The sequence below is a fragment of the Geospiza fortis genome, unplaced genomic scaffold (genome assembly GCF_000277835.1).
Source record: "Geospiza fortis unplaced genomic scaffold, GeoFor_1.0 scaffold45, whole genome shotgun sequence".
NCBI lineage: Eukaryota > Metazoa > Chordata > Aves > Passeriformes > Thraupidae > Geospiza > Geospiza fortis.
This window is the reverse complement of record NW_005054327.1, coordinates 6,615,159-6,633,052: the sequence shown is the minus strand read 5'-3', so window position 1 is coordinate 6,633,052 and position 17,894 is coordinate 6,615,159. Positions and strand designations below refer to the sequence as shown.

The following is a 17,894-nucleotide window of genomic DNA, read 5'->3' as shown; positions in this document are numbered from 1 at the left end:
GGAATTTAGTGTGTCATTAATTGGAGAATTGGACCTGACCTACCTTCACTAGAGAATATTCAGTGACTCAATGTTGAAAAAACCTATTCCTATGTAAATTCACAAGTATCAAGGATGCTTTAAAGAATTATAGCAATATCACTGCCCTCTTGGGCCAGAAGATATTACGTTAACTTGCTAATATAATGCAAATTTATAGAAGCAAAGATCTGCCTGTCGACCCTCTGTTTACACTCAGTTTTTTAGCTAAGACACTAGGTTCTGCTACACTATTATCCTGAGAACATGACTCAGAAATTATTATGAGTGTTGCTGTTATGATTTGTAACTCTTTAGTGAATTGGGTCACGATCTGCTACTTAGTAAAGGTGCAAAGTACAAAGAAAAGGTACTTAATAACTCAGGGAAAAAAATCCCTCTGATGTTGCCCATGATTAGGAGAAAAATCCAAATCAGAAATCTAATATACATGCAAATCAATATTCTAGAGAAAATACTTTAAAATGTTCAGCCCTTATTGCAACCCACAGTGAAAGCAGTCATTTTTCCTGAGATTTCACATGGAAAAAATAATAATCATGTAACTACATGGAGGCATGTAGTACTGGTCAATGTTGCCTAAAAGAAAGATTCTTGAACTAATCTCTTAACAGCTGCTTCTGGGTTAAAAAATACATTTATATCAGAAGATTGCTGTGCTCTGGTAAGCCAGTCTGTCGTGGAACTCTTCCACTCAATGCTTAGGTGGCGATATGCTTTAGCATTTTTGTTTGTTGTGTTTTTTGGGTTGCGGGGGTTTCTGTGCATAGAAATCACCACATAAAGATGGAGAACACACATCTTAACTACAGCATTTCTTTTATGAGGTGCTGATGTACCCAGAAAGATTTACCATTGCAGAAAAATAAGATATTTACAATAGGCTCTCAAGTTGAACTTTTATGTGACATGAATCTTTCTTAGCTGACCACAGCTGATCAAAATGATATGGCATCAAAATGATATCAAAATGATACTGTATGGCATCATCCTCTGGAAATCTGGACTATCACTGCCCATCTCAGTAGAATTTGGTCAGTATCATATATGTTATAGCATGAAGTGCTATAATATTTTCAGTTGTCTGCGTGCTCTAAGAAACTACTATCTGGAAAAGTTTGCTTTATCCAGCTGTTTGGCACTGTAAAAAACATTATGCAAAAATATGATTATATAATTCAATAATTCTGTTATTTATAAATAGTTGCTCCACAATATTGGGAAATTAATTAGTCATAAATAATTACAGTTTTATCATATTAATAGGGTATGACCTAATCTGTTAGTTTCAATGCTAATTCAATTCTCTTCGTTTTACTGACATTTCTTTCTTCCTGCCTTTCATCTCCAGCCTCCAGGTTTACATATGCCCTGACATCCAGAATGGAATATCAGATTTTCATGCATCTATCTCTGCACCTCTGCACTTTTTAATCTTCACAAAGTGTTTTTTTTACATGCAGAAAACATACCAAAAATCTGCATTCATTATGTTGTGAAATTAAAAAAAAAAAATCCAAACCTAGAAAAAATAACTACTTATTTTGTATTGTATGTTAATGAAAGATTTAAATTTGCCATTTTTGGCTATTCAGTAGCCCAGGAATGGTGATACATAAAAAGAAGAAGCTATCATGCAAGATAGCACAGAAAGAAGAACAAAGATCCCTTTTATCTTCAACATTTTTATAGTTTATTTTACAGCTACCATGAATGGGTGTATTAAGGCTTTTATTTATATTCCTAGTCTATTTTAATGGTATTTACTCTTCCAGAATGCTTTCTGACAGACTGTAACTCCGCAGACAAACATGTTTTTATTGGGGTTTAAGCACTTTCTAAAATAATGCCATTGCTTAACTGTCATAGCAAAAGTTTTTAAAATGGTGGATGAAAGTTCAGCTTTCACTGACTTCAAAATTATCTTTCAAACTAGGTCTAAAAAGAGGTATCATTCATCATTAAATTTTCAGTGTTGAGCAAGCAATAATCTATCTTATATTATGGTTCATGAAAGAGGTAAAACTCAGACAGCCTGTACAGTTAATAATTTTGGTACTTTGCTGTGTATCTGATCTACTATAGCCCACATTTTCCTGGTGGAACTGTTTTAAAAAATCTGTTAGTAGCACTCATTCTTCAAAGGCTTTGTTTCCTAACAAAATATTTGGCATAAAATAAATTAGAGGTGATTACTTTCCATATTCGTCTCATAAAATGCATCTTTGGTAGATATCATTTTATTGCAATGACCTGATCATTATGAATTTATTGTACCAAACATGTGTTACCTATGTGTTTCTCCTTCACTTGTTTCAGTGCAATCCAATACTCGTTTTGCTATTACGGATCTATTAAGGTTTCTAGTATCTGATACTTTTTTTCTGATATTGCACTGCAGGCTTTTTTTAAGAAACTATTGAAATTTTACAAATTTATTGTCAGAAATTATTTACTTCACCAAGGGAGAACAATGGGATTAAAATATCTGCTTTATGTCAATATTTATATAAAGAAATTTTATACACAATATTATTTTTTTTTCAAGTAATTGCTTTATGAAGGAATAATTCCACCAGAATTTACTAAACTGGTAAGCAGTTCTATTGATGCTACATTGTTACTGCTTGCCCTTTAAGACATTATGTACTTCATTACTATCCTAGCTTTATTTAAATATGTGTTCATAAAAATTTACTGTATTTTTTTTGTTTAGTTTTGTATCTTCAATAGTTTCTCAAGAATCAATATTTTTGACATCTCTCAAATCATACACACACACAGACATAAATACTCAATAAAACACCTTTGGCTTTCTTTTTAAAAGTGCCAGTGCAACTGGAATCTAAGTTATTTTTGCATTACCAGATTCTCAGTTTCCAGTCTACTCAATAGTATTTGTTGTACCTTAAGAAGCATGAAGTGTTCCCAAGCCACAAATAATTAAATTCTAAACATGCTACATTTCTTATTCCCATGGAAATCAGATTATGTCACCACAGTTGCTCTACTCCATTGTACAATATACCTACTGAATATACCTAGGCTGCTGAATCCTACACAAATTCTTAGACCTCTAAAACTGCAGTTGTATTTATGCTCTAAGCTTTCACACAATGCAAAATTATTTCATAAACAATAATTCCTTTTGAAAATATAAACATTACTTCTAAATAATTTCACTAATTTTGAATCAATGAAGTAGTCAACACTTGAATACTTTTAAAAGTAGACAAAATATTTTCTAAATTATCATTGGTGATTAAAAAATATGCAGACTGATAATAAGTAATTTAAACGTCTAGATTTTAATATTTTTATATTATTTTATTACCTGTATTTATATATGTATTTTACCTTAGAGATTTACTGTATAGTAAGAATACTGATAATTCAGTTTCTCCACAATCTTTCCCTCTATTAGTATTTCTCATTGCTACTTGAAAGGTTCAGAGGCATCCTTGTATTTTTCCCAAGTAATTTTTTTTCCCTCCCTCTGACTCATGAGTTGGACTCTAGAGCAGAAAGCATGAAAGTTGAGAATCAGGCTGGATCTAAGAAGCACAGTGGGTGTTCCCTCTCAGTGAAATATAGAAATTGGCCTTCATGCAAACCCATAGCACAATTTGATATTTGTCAGCAACATCTGAGATATTCTGGGATACTTTATCTTGTTCTTCCCTAACTACCTGTATTCTCTTTCCACTTCTGAATTTTGAGCTTAGTCTTTTAGATATTCATTCCTGCACATACCAGTTTCATGACAACCACATTATAAGCAAGTATTCAATCTAATTTCAGGCATAAACCTCAGGTCCTTTAAAATGCATTTATATTACATATTTAGTTCCTTCAGAACAATAGGTTGAAGTCTAACCCACTGTACAAACTGAGAATTGGAAATTCCTTAGGTCTTCTGTGACCATTCACTCTGGGTAGAGTGATTTCTATCCACCCCAGGCCTATATCCTATGTGAATAAATCTAAGGCCTTCCCGTCAGCTATTAATATTTTTATAGCATTTTCACTCAGTTGATTACAACTGGCAAGATTCTCTCTTCCAAGAGGGGAGGAGGAAAAATATGTAACTTGCCTCCACTCTAAGCTGCACAGGATTTTAAGAGGTAGTACCATGTCCTGTCAGCCTCCTTCCATGCTGGTTATCTTGCAAATAGGTGTTTGACTATGGGTAGTGAGATCAGTATATTTTCAAAGCCAAAACCTAAAATAGAAGCTTAGACACAGTTTATATAGTTCATCAAAAGGACAGATTTGAACCCTCACCTGAAAAGACTGCTGATTTCCCCTAGTAATACAGGAAGCCTAATTTTGTCACTGTGGCACTTAAATTGTTTCTTTTGTAAAGACAAGCCAAATACCATTTTTTCTAGCTGTTTGTTTGTTTGTTTGTTTGTTTTAAATCACAATTTCATTGGATTTGATATATAAAATCCTAATTAGTCTATCATTGGTTCTGTATTTCCCTTCTCTCCCCTCTTCTATGTAGACTAATAAGTTCAGCATGGAAATTGAAAAAGTGGAGACAGTGTTGCTTCATAAAACTGCTGAATTAGTAAAGCAGAATCTGTTTTACATTTTTCACATATTTGTCATTTCAGTCTCTTTCTTCCTTTCCTATACGAATTTTGATTTAGTCTTCCTGTTTGTCAGGTTTCACCTTTCCCATATTTCTGCCTTTCACCACCTTTCTGGTGCCTTATTGCTCTTTCATACTCCATTCTGTTTTATGGACTACTCAACAGGGATATTAGAATCACTATTACTTTAAATAATAGTTTTGAATCCCACAGTCTGCCCTTTCTTTTTTGTACTTTAGCACCACTTATTTCAAACACTGCCATTAAAAGAGCTTTCACTCATCTTCAATTGGCAGCTTTAAAACTGCCTAACATATGACTTCCCACACTATGGACTTGTACTACAAGGCCTGTCAACTTTTATTTCCTCATTTCTACATGTATCAACTTCTATACATATGCTTCTTTTGAAAATTATGTGAATACAGAATAAAGTGAATTGTATTACCTGGTTGTGGCCTCAGTTACAATGGGGTACATCTGACATTTTTTTTGCTGTATCAACAAAAATACATCCATGTAAAGGATGGGTGCTCATTTCTATCCTGTATACAAAACCCAATTCAAACTGCTCTAGCATTATTACTACATGGATATAACATAACATAGTTTAGAAAAAAAATATTACTTCAGATTAACTTTCATTACAAAAGGCATTCACTAAAATAACCTTATAGGTTATTAGAAAAAATTTAAAAAACCAATTAAATTCTATTAACTAAGCTTCTCAGGTAATAATATGATTAGTACATAATTCCAGATAAAGAACACCTTTATAATGCCTCCCAAACAGCTGCATTTAATCATCCCAATTTAAACTTCTTTTCTCATTTTACATGTTGTTTACAAAAAGCCTGAATTACTTCAATATAAAAATTCAAAAATTATTTTATAGTAAGGAAAAAAGCCCTCAAATGGTCAAATGCCTAGTTTGTTTCTTTTTTCCTAGTATAGAAAGCACACCAGCTTTTCTCCAGTCATAATCTCAACATTCCTCAACTTAAATTACAACAGTATTTTTTAAATCTGTTGATCAAAATCATCTGTAAAATTATGGTCCAGAATTTTTTTTTTTACCTGAACACCGAGGGTTTTCGATCATGGATTCACCTCTTTTGTAACTGAGACAAATATTTTCTCTGTTTAGGATACCCTACTGTTGTATTATTACCTTCCTGTAGTTACAGCTGAAGTCATTGCATTTTTACCACCCTGGGGAATAGCACTGATTCTGTGAAATTCTCAAACACTGGCAGAAAAGACATGATGTACTTTTGCATGTAATTCATGTATTTTTTCATGTATTTTCTAATTTACAATTAAATTTAAACTTAGGAAACATTTTAAATCAGTGAGATATTCAGTGCCATGATGCCATCTGATATAGATTCTCATTGCTATTTTCTATTGTGAGACTTGTTTAACAGCAACAGTGCATATGCATATTGCAAGTGTCCAATGACATGAGTGAAGGGCAGGAAAGCATGGTCATTTTGTGAGGTATTGATGCAATAGTACAACAAAGGGCTTGCTGATTGCAACTCAGGGGAATGGACAGGATAACATCATGTGTTACATGAGTCAACACAGGCAAGCAGGCAGGCAGAATAACCACAAAACCACTGCTGAAATGCAAGAGTAAATTTGTTTCCTATTTATTACCTTCCTAACCAAAGGATGACAAAGCAGCGCCCAGGCAGACACACACAGGAAGGAGCACAATCCCAGGAGGTGGCTGGGCTGCTGCTTGCACCCATTGATCAAGCACCCACTCATGCATAGTTTACCAATGTGTTGGGATCTCCTCTGAGCTTTTTATGACCTCTGTCCCAAAACAGGGAGCTCAAACATGTCCATAAGCCTCTCCAAATACCTATGTTACCTCTACACAGAAATTTTACTTCTCAAAACAGAGACAAACAGCAGTAGGCATAACATATATATGGGGCTCCCACACTGTTATTCTCCAGGCCCTGGCATTCCAGGCTGAAAGGTCACTTGAGCAAATCTGCCATCTTCCTTGCCATTCTCCTGCTTTTAACACTTTCATCCCCACACCTGTCTGTGACAGTCTGAGATGTTAATGGTTAATGGGTTGAACATTTGCCCATTTGTGGAGATGCTAGGGTGCTTTGCTAGACCAGGGTTTGCACTCCACAACGTGCACCCTCCCAAAGGGGAGCACGCAAATTTTTCAGGGGGTGATGGTGAAGCCTCTGGTACGCATAAATCAGAGAGGGTGACCGTCCACAACTGGAGACCAACAAGAAGCAGACCTCATGGAGGCAGTATAGTCCTTTTCAACATGTTGCAAAGCCCAGTTATTGTTACTGGTCAGAATGCTACCAGAGCTTAAAAGTACTGAGTTTTCCATTGAAAGTTACATAACCAAAAAAATGTGACATGTTTAAAAAATATTTTTTTCTTACCTAAGCCATGTCTGTGTGTTGACATAGGTGGTAACACAGTCCAAGCCTTGGTCTTTGGATTGTAACATTCAACAGTGTTTAATGTCTTTAAACCATCCCGGCCTCCAATGACAAACAGCTTGTCATCGATGACAGCAACACCAAACTGAAGCCTCCTGCCATTCATTACTCCAGCCTGAATCCATATGTTTGTTCTGAGATCATACTTTTCAATAGTTGTAGCTCCTGATGAGACATAAAAGCAGAACTACAAATATCAAAATTATAGATGCATTTAAATTAATGCTCAAGAGACTAGCCTAATGATTAATCTTAAATGTAAGCAGTGCTTTATTTTAACATACACATAACAGTGCTTCACTTTCAAAATTTAAATATCCTACAGAAAAAAAATTCAACATAATTATGAAGCGTTACTCTTTGGAACTAACGCTTTGGATTATAATAAAATGTTTAATTCCATGGAAAAAAATTCTGTCAGGATTCATTCATTATGTGGAATGAACAAGCAATGAACCAAGTTCAAATAAACATCATGAAAGCAATAGTTTTGTTAACTGGACTCAAAAAGACATAAGTTAAATTCAATTTGTATATAAGTGTAGCAGAGGACCAATAATGTAGGACACAACTGTATGTATTAAATTCCCTTCCAGTTTTATTAAGCCCCAAGATATATGAATCAAATTTTGCATTCAATTTAGAGAGATCTCTTTGATCCTAGTTTAAAATAAACAGCTGTAAATTCATTAATACTTAGGTTTGAAAGAACAAAATATACAGTTTATTTGATACAATTTCTTGGAGGTGGTGCAGGGCATATTATAATGATGCATATTCATAAAGTTGCAATGTTTTATATGTTGAATCTATTTGTGTCAAAAGCTAGACCTAGCACATGAATTCTGTAAAGCTGTTTACTTAATGGAAAAAAGTACAGTTTAAAAGTTTTCTCATTCTGATTTCAGAAAATTGTACTTGTATAACAGTCTAAATTATGCTCAGCTACATATTTTCTAATATTGACTAAGTCTGGGTTGCCACAATATTTTATTATATTACATACTGAGAACCTAACCCAGGAGTTCCTGGACTGCTTAAATTTTGTTTATCCAATAAGGTGCCTTTTTAATTTCTAATGATGATGAGGATGAGGATGATAGAATAATATAATACTAACAATAGAAATGGGAATGAGAATAATGACAAAAATCACCCACACAAAGTGAAATAGGTGTCATTCCTATAAAATCTTTATTCTCAGGAACATGAATATAATACATTCTAGACTGCAATTCAGACAAGAAAAGAAGACCTCTTAAATAATAGTAATTATTTTGATGGCAAAGACTCTGCAATAGTAACACTCAAAATAGAAAAATCTTTAAACAGAAAGGTGGTGAAACAACTGAAAGGTGTCATCAGCAGAGACTTTAGGATATCTTTAATTGCAGATTTTTGAGAATTTCTTTTTTATAATATTTAGACTGTTCTTCATTCCCATACATATGGTCAAATATTCACACAGCTTAGACACTAAAAGAGAATAAACTTCTACCTTTCCTAGGAAGAAAACTGGGTATTTCTGACAAAGGAATAGGTTTCTTTTCTTTAGCTCAATTATTTTGATCTTGAAAGTAAAAAGGTTTTCTGCACCTAGGAGAGGAGGCCAAATCTTGATACCAATAGGATTTTACTAGACAAATTAGTTTAGCTATTTAAGAGTCAAGTCCTCTGGTTTATATAAAACCAATACCATATTGAAATATTGACTTTTCATCTATCATATATTTTATGGCTTGAATATACTTGCATATAATACTCTAGAATGAAAGTACTATTACAATGCCAAAGTACTATTACAATGCCACATCACAAATTTGCTCTGCAACAGAACAAAAGCAGAAGCTCTAAAGTATCCAGGGGTGCATCAAACGCAGCACAAACAAGGCCATTGCTTTATCTTGACAATACCTTTGACCTACTTTTGCTAAAATCTCCTGTCACTAAGTGGACTACAAAACACCTGTTTTCCCATTTTTTAGGAATCCTAATTCAAAAGGGCAGCAATGTCATTCTTAGATTCTCTCACAGCCTTTTCTATTAATTCTATATTGACAAAAATTTGACTTATGATAAGGTTACTGGAGCTAAGAAATTCATAAACATTAATGTTTTGGGGAAATTTCTTGGAAATCTGTTTTAGCATTTAAGTAACTGATTATATTTTATGACTTTGCATAGTAGTTCTGTCTTTGTCAGAAGTCTAAGTGGATCATTGTATTGTCAAATTGCAAAATCATTTAGGCTGGAAAAGATCTTTAAAATAATTCACCCTTTAACCCAACACTGTCAAATCCTCTACTAAAACCCAAGCGCCACATCTACATTTCTTTTAAATACCTCCAGGAATGGGGAATCCATCACTTCCCTGGGCAATTCCAATAACACTTGATAACACTTTCCGTGAAGCAATTTTTCCTCATATCCAATTCTCTGGTGCAATTTGAGGCCATTTCCTGTTGTCCTATCACTTGTTGCTTGGGATAAGAGACTGATACCCACTTTGCTACAACCTCCTTTCAGGATGTTGTAGACAGTGATAAGCCTTTTTTTTTTTTTTTTTTTTTTTTTTTTTTTTTTTTTTCTTTCAGGCTAAAGAACCTCAGCTCTCTCAACCACTCCTCACAAGACATACCCATAAGACATACCCATATACATCACCAGTTCCACTGCCCTTCTCTGGACACACACTGGGAGCTCAATGTCCTTCTTGCAGTGAGGGGCCCAGAACTGGACACAGGATTTGAGGTGAGGCCTCACCAGTGCTGAGCACAGTGAATTTATAATCAATAGCTACATTGCAGGATGATGAGCCACTCTTTGCTGCCAGATCTGGAAGGAATACAGAGTACCCCACAGTACCCCACATGGAACTACCAGAGAGAGGGACAGAACCCTATCTCCACTTTCATCACTTCTAAGGTGAGATCATTATCTAGGTTGTTAAACCAGCATGCTGTGGCTCAGTGGAGGAACAGTCACTCAGATGCTGGCTCCTGTGGCTAGCAAAAATTGGTAGCATCACATGACAGCTGAGATAAGAAAGTCCTCTCCTCTCTACCATAACTAGTGGATGGCAGTCAACAGAGCCAACTCCTAACAGAAGCAACTTCCAAAGTATGCAAACTCCAAGAAATGAGCTGTGTTGGTTAATGATGCCAGCCCCAGTCTGTACAGGCTGTGAAAGGATGTCTTAGCAATGTCAGAAATCTGTAGACAAGGGCTTTTGTCTAATCCCCATGAACAAACCAGAGTAATTCTGATTACATGTTTCAGAAAATCAGAAAATCCAATTTCCCAAGAACGTGAGGATGGTAGGAAGCAATTGGGAAGTGACTGGTATACATATTTATGGAAATTGGAGATACAGGCTTAACGTGAAGAGATGAATAAAATAAATAAAGGAAAAAATCATTATTCATTTTGAGCTGAAGCATATCTGCTGATTATGCAGAGATAGACACATTTTCCAACAAAACAAAATAGATGGAATACCACAGAATAAATAACACACACATAGATCCAAATAAAAATACAAACTATATTAAAAAGTACATGAAATTATATTTTACAATTTATTCTATTATTGTTTCCTTCACTGATGTATCACTAGTGCTTTTTGAGTGGTCTAATGGCAAAGAGGAAATAAATTACTTACTAGACTGTCTTTAAGATAGTGGGTATGAAATTGTAAAGATGAAAGAAAAACAAATACACAGAATATTGAAGATTTTACAATAAAAGTACCGCGCACCCAGACAATTCCTCTATACACATACAAACTCCTATTTTTCAGATGGACAGAACTTTAGAACTGACTAATTTCAGGATGTAGCACTGAAGAGAGAATGTATGAAAAACACATAGTGAGGTGCAACAGAATTAATTTAATAGCTATTTGCATGATAAAGAAAATTGTGTAGTAAATTAAAAAACTATTCCATGACTGTGGCAGCACAAATAATTTCTGGTAAAAACGTAACAATGTTTCTTGATGTTCTGGGCACATTTTAACTTCTTTTTTTTCTAACTTAAATTCTACTTTGGATCCAGTTGGGCATTGGATTAAATTAGTTCTGTGTATTGTGCATATGGGCATCATAAACCCTGATTAATCAAGGTCTATGAAGTAATGAGAGTCCTACAGAGAAAGACAACTTCAGAAATGAAATGCCGTAGATGATCAGGTTAATTTTGCATTAATGTCCAACTGCTGCTGACAAGTCCTCTGTGTATGCAGCAGGGATGAAGACAATCCTACCACTTCATGTTTCTGATGAAACATTAAGGTACTAGCTCTCATGATTTCACCTTTATCTACAGAGCAGTACACCATTGCACTAAATACAATTTTCTATTTCTTTAGTTTTGTTGCTATTTTGAAGCACATGAATGTGTGAAATTGTTTTGGTGAAACCTTTAAAATGATACTCTAATTATCTTCTCTTAAATTTTGTCTATTTCTAAAATTAAGCATATTTCAGTTCCTTGCTAATGACTTATAAATCAAGATTTTTGTAGAAACCTTACTGACATTCTCACATATTTTGCATTGTTGATGGCTGAAGACTAATAATACAGCAAGGTCAATGAGTGAAAAAGAATATTTGGATAGCAATATTATTTGCAACTCAGTATTTTAAGTCAAACACAGAAATACCTAGAAACTTGTCCTTCAAAGATATTTTTAAGTATTTTTGAACAAGCTGACATTGGCTACATGAAGTAATGAAGAATGTCTGAGACTATGAATGCAACATATTTGTTTTAGCTAGGTATAAATGCAGGACTTTTCATATAAGCAAAGTGAAAATTGCTTCAGAAGCAGATGAAAATGCCAAACATATTCCACTTGCTCAACTATCTTTGTATTCAGTGTAATCATTTCCACATAAAATACCTTTTTTCCCCCCCTTATTGGTAGAGTGATTCAGTATTTAAACGCATGAAGAAGGGTAGGAGTTCTACATTTATCATCAGAAAAATTCTACTTCTTTTTTTTTTTCTCTGTAAGACTTTCTGCTGATTTTGCTATTACTAAAGCTGTTGCTGACATGTACTCTGATCATTTTGTTCAAGATTTAGAGATGCTACTGTGAGTAGGCGCAAAATAATGACCTTGATCTAGTGATCTGCAACATTACATTTTGAACTGAAAAGATGGTGACTCAAGTGGAACGAACATGACCTAAGGAGGTTACTGATGCAGATACCAAGGAGATTATTTTGGTAAAGAAACAGCTATACAGAAAATGGTAGCATAGGATAGCAGTTCATTACTCTATAATAAGACTGCTATAAATTCCTTTGAGCCCTCCAAAAATATATAACACATACACAAAAAGAATCTCACTTTTTTTTTAGTGAAAACATGTATTAAAATGTCAGAAGGATTTTCCATATAGTGATATGAAATAAAAATCAGCAAACTTCTGGGCATTTTAAATTATTCTATATGAGCAGAATTCTCTAAAACCAATATAAATTTTTCCCACCAATCTTTATATTTCTGAGAGTATCAGAACTGACAGCTTTTCAACAGTGATTTTAGGCAAGGTCTTTGATGTGATACACTTTGTTTTACAATATAGTGTTATGTGTTATTACATAAAACATTCATGGTTTATTTTATATTTTTATGTAGTCTAAAACTTACAAAAGCTCTTTTTATTAGTGATTTATGCCATGCAGTATGATACTCTACCTTTGCTGAGCAACAAATTCATGCCTCTTCTTTTAAAACAGTTCTGTTCCCACTGAAAATTGTGCAAATAGTGTGTTAACAATAATAACAAAAGTTCCACATGTGGACAAATGCAAATTCTAGGGGAACTACATATTCTGCAGGAGGGGTGTGCACCCACAGGAGCTCCCACCAGTGGGGAGCAGGTGATGGTGACCTACACAAGCTGTGTGTCTGTGTTTGTGTCTCTATGTACATATGGGTCTGTGGCTAGAACCTTGAGGGATTTGGTCACGAAGAACATTATGAAATTTAAAGATGTAAATTCATATTTTGCAAGTGTCTATTATTACAGTCTATCTACTGCATGATTCATACTGATTCTAAACACATGGTTCATCTGATTGGGAACTCATTACGTACCATACTAACTCAATAAGCTTCTTTGATCATGATTTGGTTAAATAAGGTGAACTGAGTAGTTTGGTGCTGCAACAGCATCAGTTTCCCATTACCCCCAGCCTTCTTCCATTATTTTTCATTATAGATGTAGAGATGCTCATCCACACTGCTTAGCCCTTAACTCAGCTCCTGGGAGATTCTGTTTTGCTGCAATTACTTCCCTCTAAGGTACACCCACTCCATAGGGTGCTATTCCTAATCTTTCCAGGTGTGACCCAGACAATGCTGCTTGGATTCTATATGGTGTCATCTGTAGTTTAAAAAGATAACTGTGTTTCTTTGGTTTTCCAGTTCAGAGTATTAAAAATAAGGTGAAAGCTCTACTGAAGCTTACTAGGATGTTCTTGTACTTGACAATAGAGGCTTCTGGAGCATTTCCTAGAATTCGGCAAGGTGATTTGTGAGGAGGCTGAAGGTGCAAGATAGAGCTGAAGGACTACACTGAGAGATGCCAGCATTTTTCAAGCCTTATCCACACTGGCTGTGGAGGGTTCCAGATCTGAACTATTTACAGAGCAATATTCAGAATTTGTGGTAGTTTACTCTAAAGCCAATACCAGTAGTGACAACCATTAACGAAACTTTGGCCATCAGGGTACAGAAATTGTCTAGTGTACAGAAAAAGATAAGGTTTCTGATAGTATAGAAGTTTTCTAAGTTATCCATCTGCCAGGCATGTGTCTTCTCTAGCTCACACACAAAGGTGGGATTTTTCATGGGGTTTTTTTGGGTTTTTTTGGAGGGGGGGGGGTGTTTTGGTTTTTTTCAGGTGATAAGATATCTGCACTGGAAATGTCAGACAATAGAGTAAGCTGCAGGGAAGTAATTAGGAGGAACAGAGGGTTGTTCTTGGGATAATAATCCCCCTTACAAACTCATGAGGCACAACCCTCTTGTGCTGTCTGCATAATCCCATAGTTTGTACCAACAGTTGTGAGTTCCAGGGCAACAGATCGACAAGGTAAGAAGTTGGTATGTTTATAAAATTTATCTTGTGTGTGATAACTTTTGCTCTTCTCTCACATTTGAAGCCATGGAGGCTTCAGAATAAGTCACTTCAGGATCTTCTTTTTGTTTCAAACTATAAATGAATCAGCAGTTTCAGAAGATAATTACACTGAAAAAAAGCCAGAAATTTAGTGATATAAAATAAGTACTGAAAAAGTACCAGATGGTGTTAAAATATGGATGGGGTTTTGGTTTTTTTTGCCTTTTTTTTTTCTATTCTGAAATGCTCTGCTAAATCAGAGTACTTAAACTGCTAATTAGCCAATGAGACTGAATGTTTGGAACATATTGAAAATCATAGGAGTGAAAAGAAGGAAGTAATCATGTTAATACTTATAAGAACTGGACGAGAAGAGAATTTTAGTGTGATTTATACATTTAATTATCTCATTAGTGATTAGCCAGTGTATTTTATATTCCTCTGGTGAAGTAATTAGCCAGGCTCTACTTTTACTCTACAATTACATTAACATGTTGCAGAGTCACAGAACAGTTGAGGCTGGAAGGGACCTCTGGAGGTCATCTCTTCTCTAGGCTGAGCAGTCCCAAATCTCTCAGCCTTTCTTCACAGCAGAGAGGCTCCAGTCCTTTCATCACCTGTCTGAGATGCTCTTAAAGGACTGACCAGTGTTTCCAGTGAGATATGACCAGAGTGAGGAAGATGTAAGCAATTTGATGACTGAAAAGAGAAGGGATAGGGGGCAATTTAAACCTCAAATAGTGGTATTTTACCCATTTTTTTTTCCGATAACTACCTAGGAAAAGACTGTTTCCTTATTCTTGATGTAGCTCAGTTCTCAAAGAGATGCAGAGCATTGTCTTAGTAGTGAGGCATGTAAAGTGACCTCTCATGGTACCACCTGCTGGGGGTAAATTCTCTGGGAACATCTCTCACCTCAGCAGTGAGTATTGAGGCATATCTTTCTTGGTGTCTTAAAGAGAAACCAAGAGCCAATGAAAACAGGAAAAAAAAATCCCCTCATATCTTCCTCTTTCATAGCAGCACTTGCTTTAAAATTCCCATGCAAGGGCTCCCAGGGAGCAGAGAGTGGATGGAGACGGTGGCTGCTCTGTACAGCTTCCTCTGCTCCCTAGATCTGTTCCCAGGGATCAAATCTGGAGGTGCAATTTTGCTGTTTCCAAATATCTGAACAATTGTTAGGAATATGTTTGGGGCAAAATGATCCCAGGCACTTTTCTGCCAAGCTGCTGTCCAGCTGGGTGGCCCTCAAATTACACTGGTTCCAGGGGTTGTTCCTATCAGGAACAGACACAGGACTTTGTGCTTCCCCATATTGAACTTCATGAGGTTATTTCCTGCTGTTTCATTAATTATGGTTTCTCTCTCCAGAATGTTTTGTTGCTAGCTAAATACAAGATATAGATAGACAGATAGACAGATAGATAGATAGATAGATAGATAAATAGATGGATATTTCTTGAAACAGTTCATTTTCTGTTTAGTATTGTGTGAATCACACTAAAAATCAGACTCTCTTTTAGTTTATCAAGCATATATTCAATAATGAACTCTTGGGCTATATTAAAAAGTATTAATTTCTAAAAAAGATAAACCAATTCTCCCAAAATCCATTGTCTGGTTTTCAGTTTTAAAAAGTAGTGGATTTTTCTTTTCCCCACAGCTAAATTACATCTTTTCTGTTTAATGAACATATAAGGAAAAGTGAGTTTCAATGCATATTTGCAATGAAGGCACTGAAAATTTTACTCATTCATTCTGCATAGCCTGCTTGCCACTTACTCTGGTAATTTTCTAATTTTCTCAGGAAAATCCGCTATGATGACATTACTATGCTATCTTGATTTCTCCAACAAGAGTATACTTCTCTGTGCTGTTGTTTCTGCTTATATATTCCATTATCATTTTCCTGTTGAGTCTTCCAGAAAGCATGAAAAAGGAAAACAGGTCACTGGTACAATGTTGACCTAAAGCTAGTGGAATGTTATTTGTTTATTAGTGCATTTTAGATTTAAGGTAAATTGTTTTCCATGTTCAACATCTTCCATATCTAACTAGAGAATGTCTAGGAAAACACTGGATTATGCCAACACACATTTTTATATTTAAAAAAAACCCCTTTAAATGGGTCAATATTTTGAAAAAATGAATTCCAGAAACTATAGAAAGAATAGTGAAGTATACCACATGGAACTGAGCAAATGCAAAATCATAGATTCATTTTGGTTGGAAAAGATTGCCAACACTTAACCCAGCACTGCTGAGTGAACCACAAAACCTTGTCCTTCTGTGCTGCATCTACATAGTTTTCAAATATTTCCAGGGATGGAGACTCAACCATTTCACTGGGCAGCCTGTTCCAATGCTTGACAACCCTTTCACCAGAAAAATTTTTCCTAATGTCCAGTCAAAGCCTCTGTTGGTGGAATTTGGTGTAATTATCTCTTGTTGTATTGCTTATTACTAGGGAAAAGACACCGACTCCTACCTTGCACAGACTCCTTTCAGGTAGTTGTACAGAGTGATAATATCTCTCCATAGCCTCCTTTTCTGCAGCCTAAACAACCCCAGTACCCTTCACTGCTCCTTCACATCTATCTCAGCAAAATTACTCACTTCTGATACTTGAAAACGCTGCAATTGTTTGGCTGACATAGAACTGCTACTTAAATAGAGCAGACAAGATTTCAGAGAAAAACTGTAGGTGTCTAAATAAAAAGTGGTATACTGACAGCTGCTTGGAATGTCAGAGGCACAATTTATTTTGGCTTATTGTCCTTCTGAGGTATTTTAAGGCTATGAATACATTCTTTAAGATTCTTTAAGATAACAAATGTCCTCATGGAAAACACTGGTGAAAACAAATTAGCACCAAAGGCAGAAGAAACTCATACATAGGAGTGGTAACGAGATATATGTGATGTTTTCAATAAAAAGAGTAGGATTGCAAGAAGGACCATCAAGTTCTCACTTCTCAGTTCTTTCATGAACATCTGTTTATGCAGTGGGTAACAACAGCATGTTTGTTTATGTTCCTGCTTGACAGGGGCTGCTCCTGGGGTCAGACCAGGGCTGGTATATGCACATACGTAGGTATATTTACAAAGTATGCATATTTATATAAAACTTTTCAAAAAGCACATCAGGGAGAAATATTCAGTAATAAAAACTTTGGACTTTTCTTTCTTTTAAAGGAAAATAGTCTTCATAAGTAGATTTTGCTGTTTGTGTATTATAAAAATACAGGACTTTAGGCACCCACATTCTGAAAATTAAACACAGTTAAGTTACTGTACGTTGCATATTTAGAATGAAAATGCAAGTAAGATGAAGATAAGATGTTTACCAAAATAGTTTTGTGCATCAAATGGATCGATAATGAATGCTGTCAAATGTTTTATATATGTGAAGACAAAGTGGTTTGTAGCAATTTTTACAACTTGCAAAATGCCATATAACAATCTTGATAGATTTAATTTTCTTCTTTTTAATTTTTTTTATTATTTTTATTCTATATTTTAACAATTTCCTCCCAAACTGAAGAGGAAGAAGGCAGATTCAAGTCACAGACAATTCAGACACATATCTCAAGAAGCTGGAAGAACTATCTAAGAGGAAAAACATGATCTTTC

General features: G+C 35.0%; 1 protein-coding gene across 1 annotated transcript in view; it reads right to left on the bottom strand.

The window, feature by feature from the left end:
• The window catches only part of KLHL1 (kelch like family member 1), a 123,667-nt gene that overhangs the window by 25,451 nt on the left and 80,322 nt on the right, over positions 1-17,894 (bottom strand). Inside the window, exon 6 of the mRNA XM_005421131.3 lies at positions 7,067-7,291. Within this exon, the coding sequence (XP_005421188.1) occupies positions 7,067-7,291 (225 nt within the window). The remainder of the gene's footprint in view (positions 1-7,066; positions 7,292-17,894) is intronic.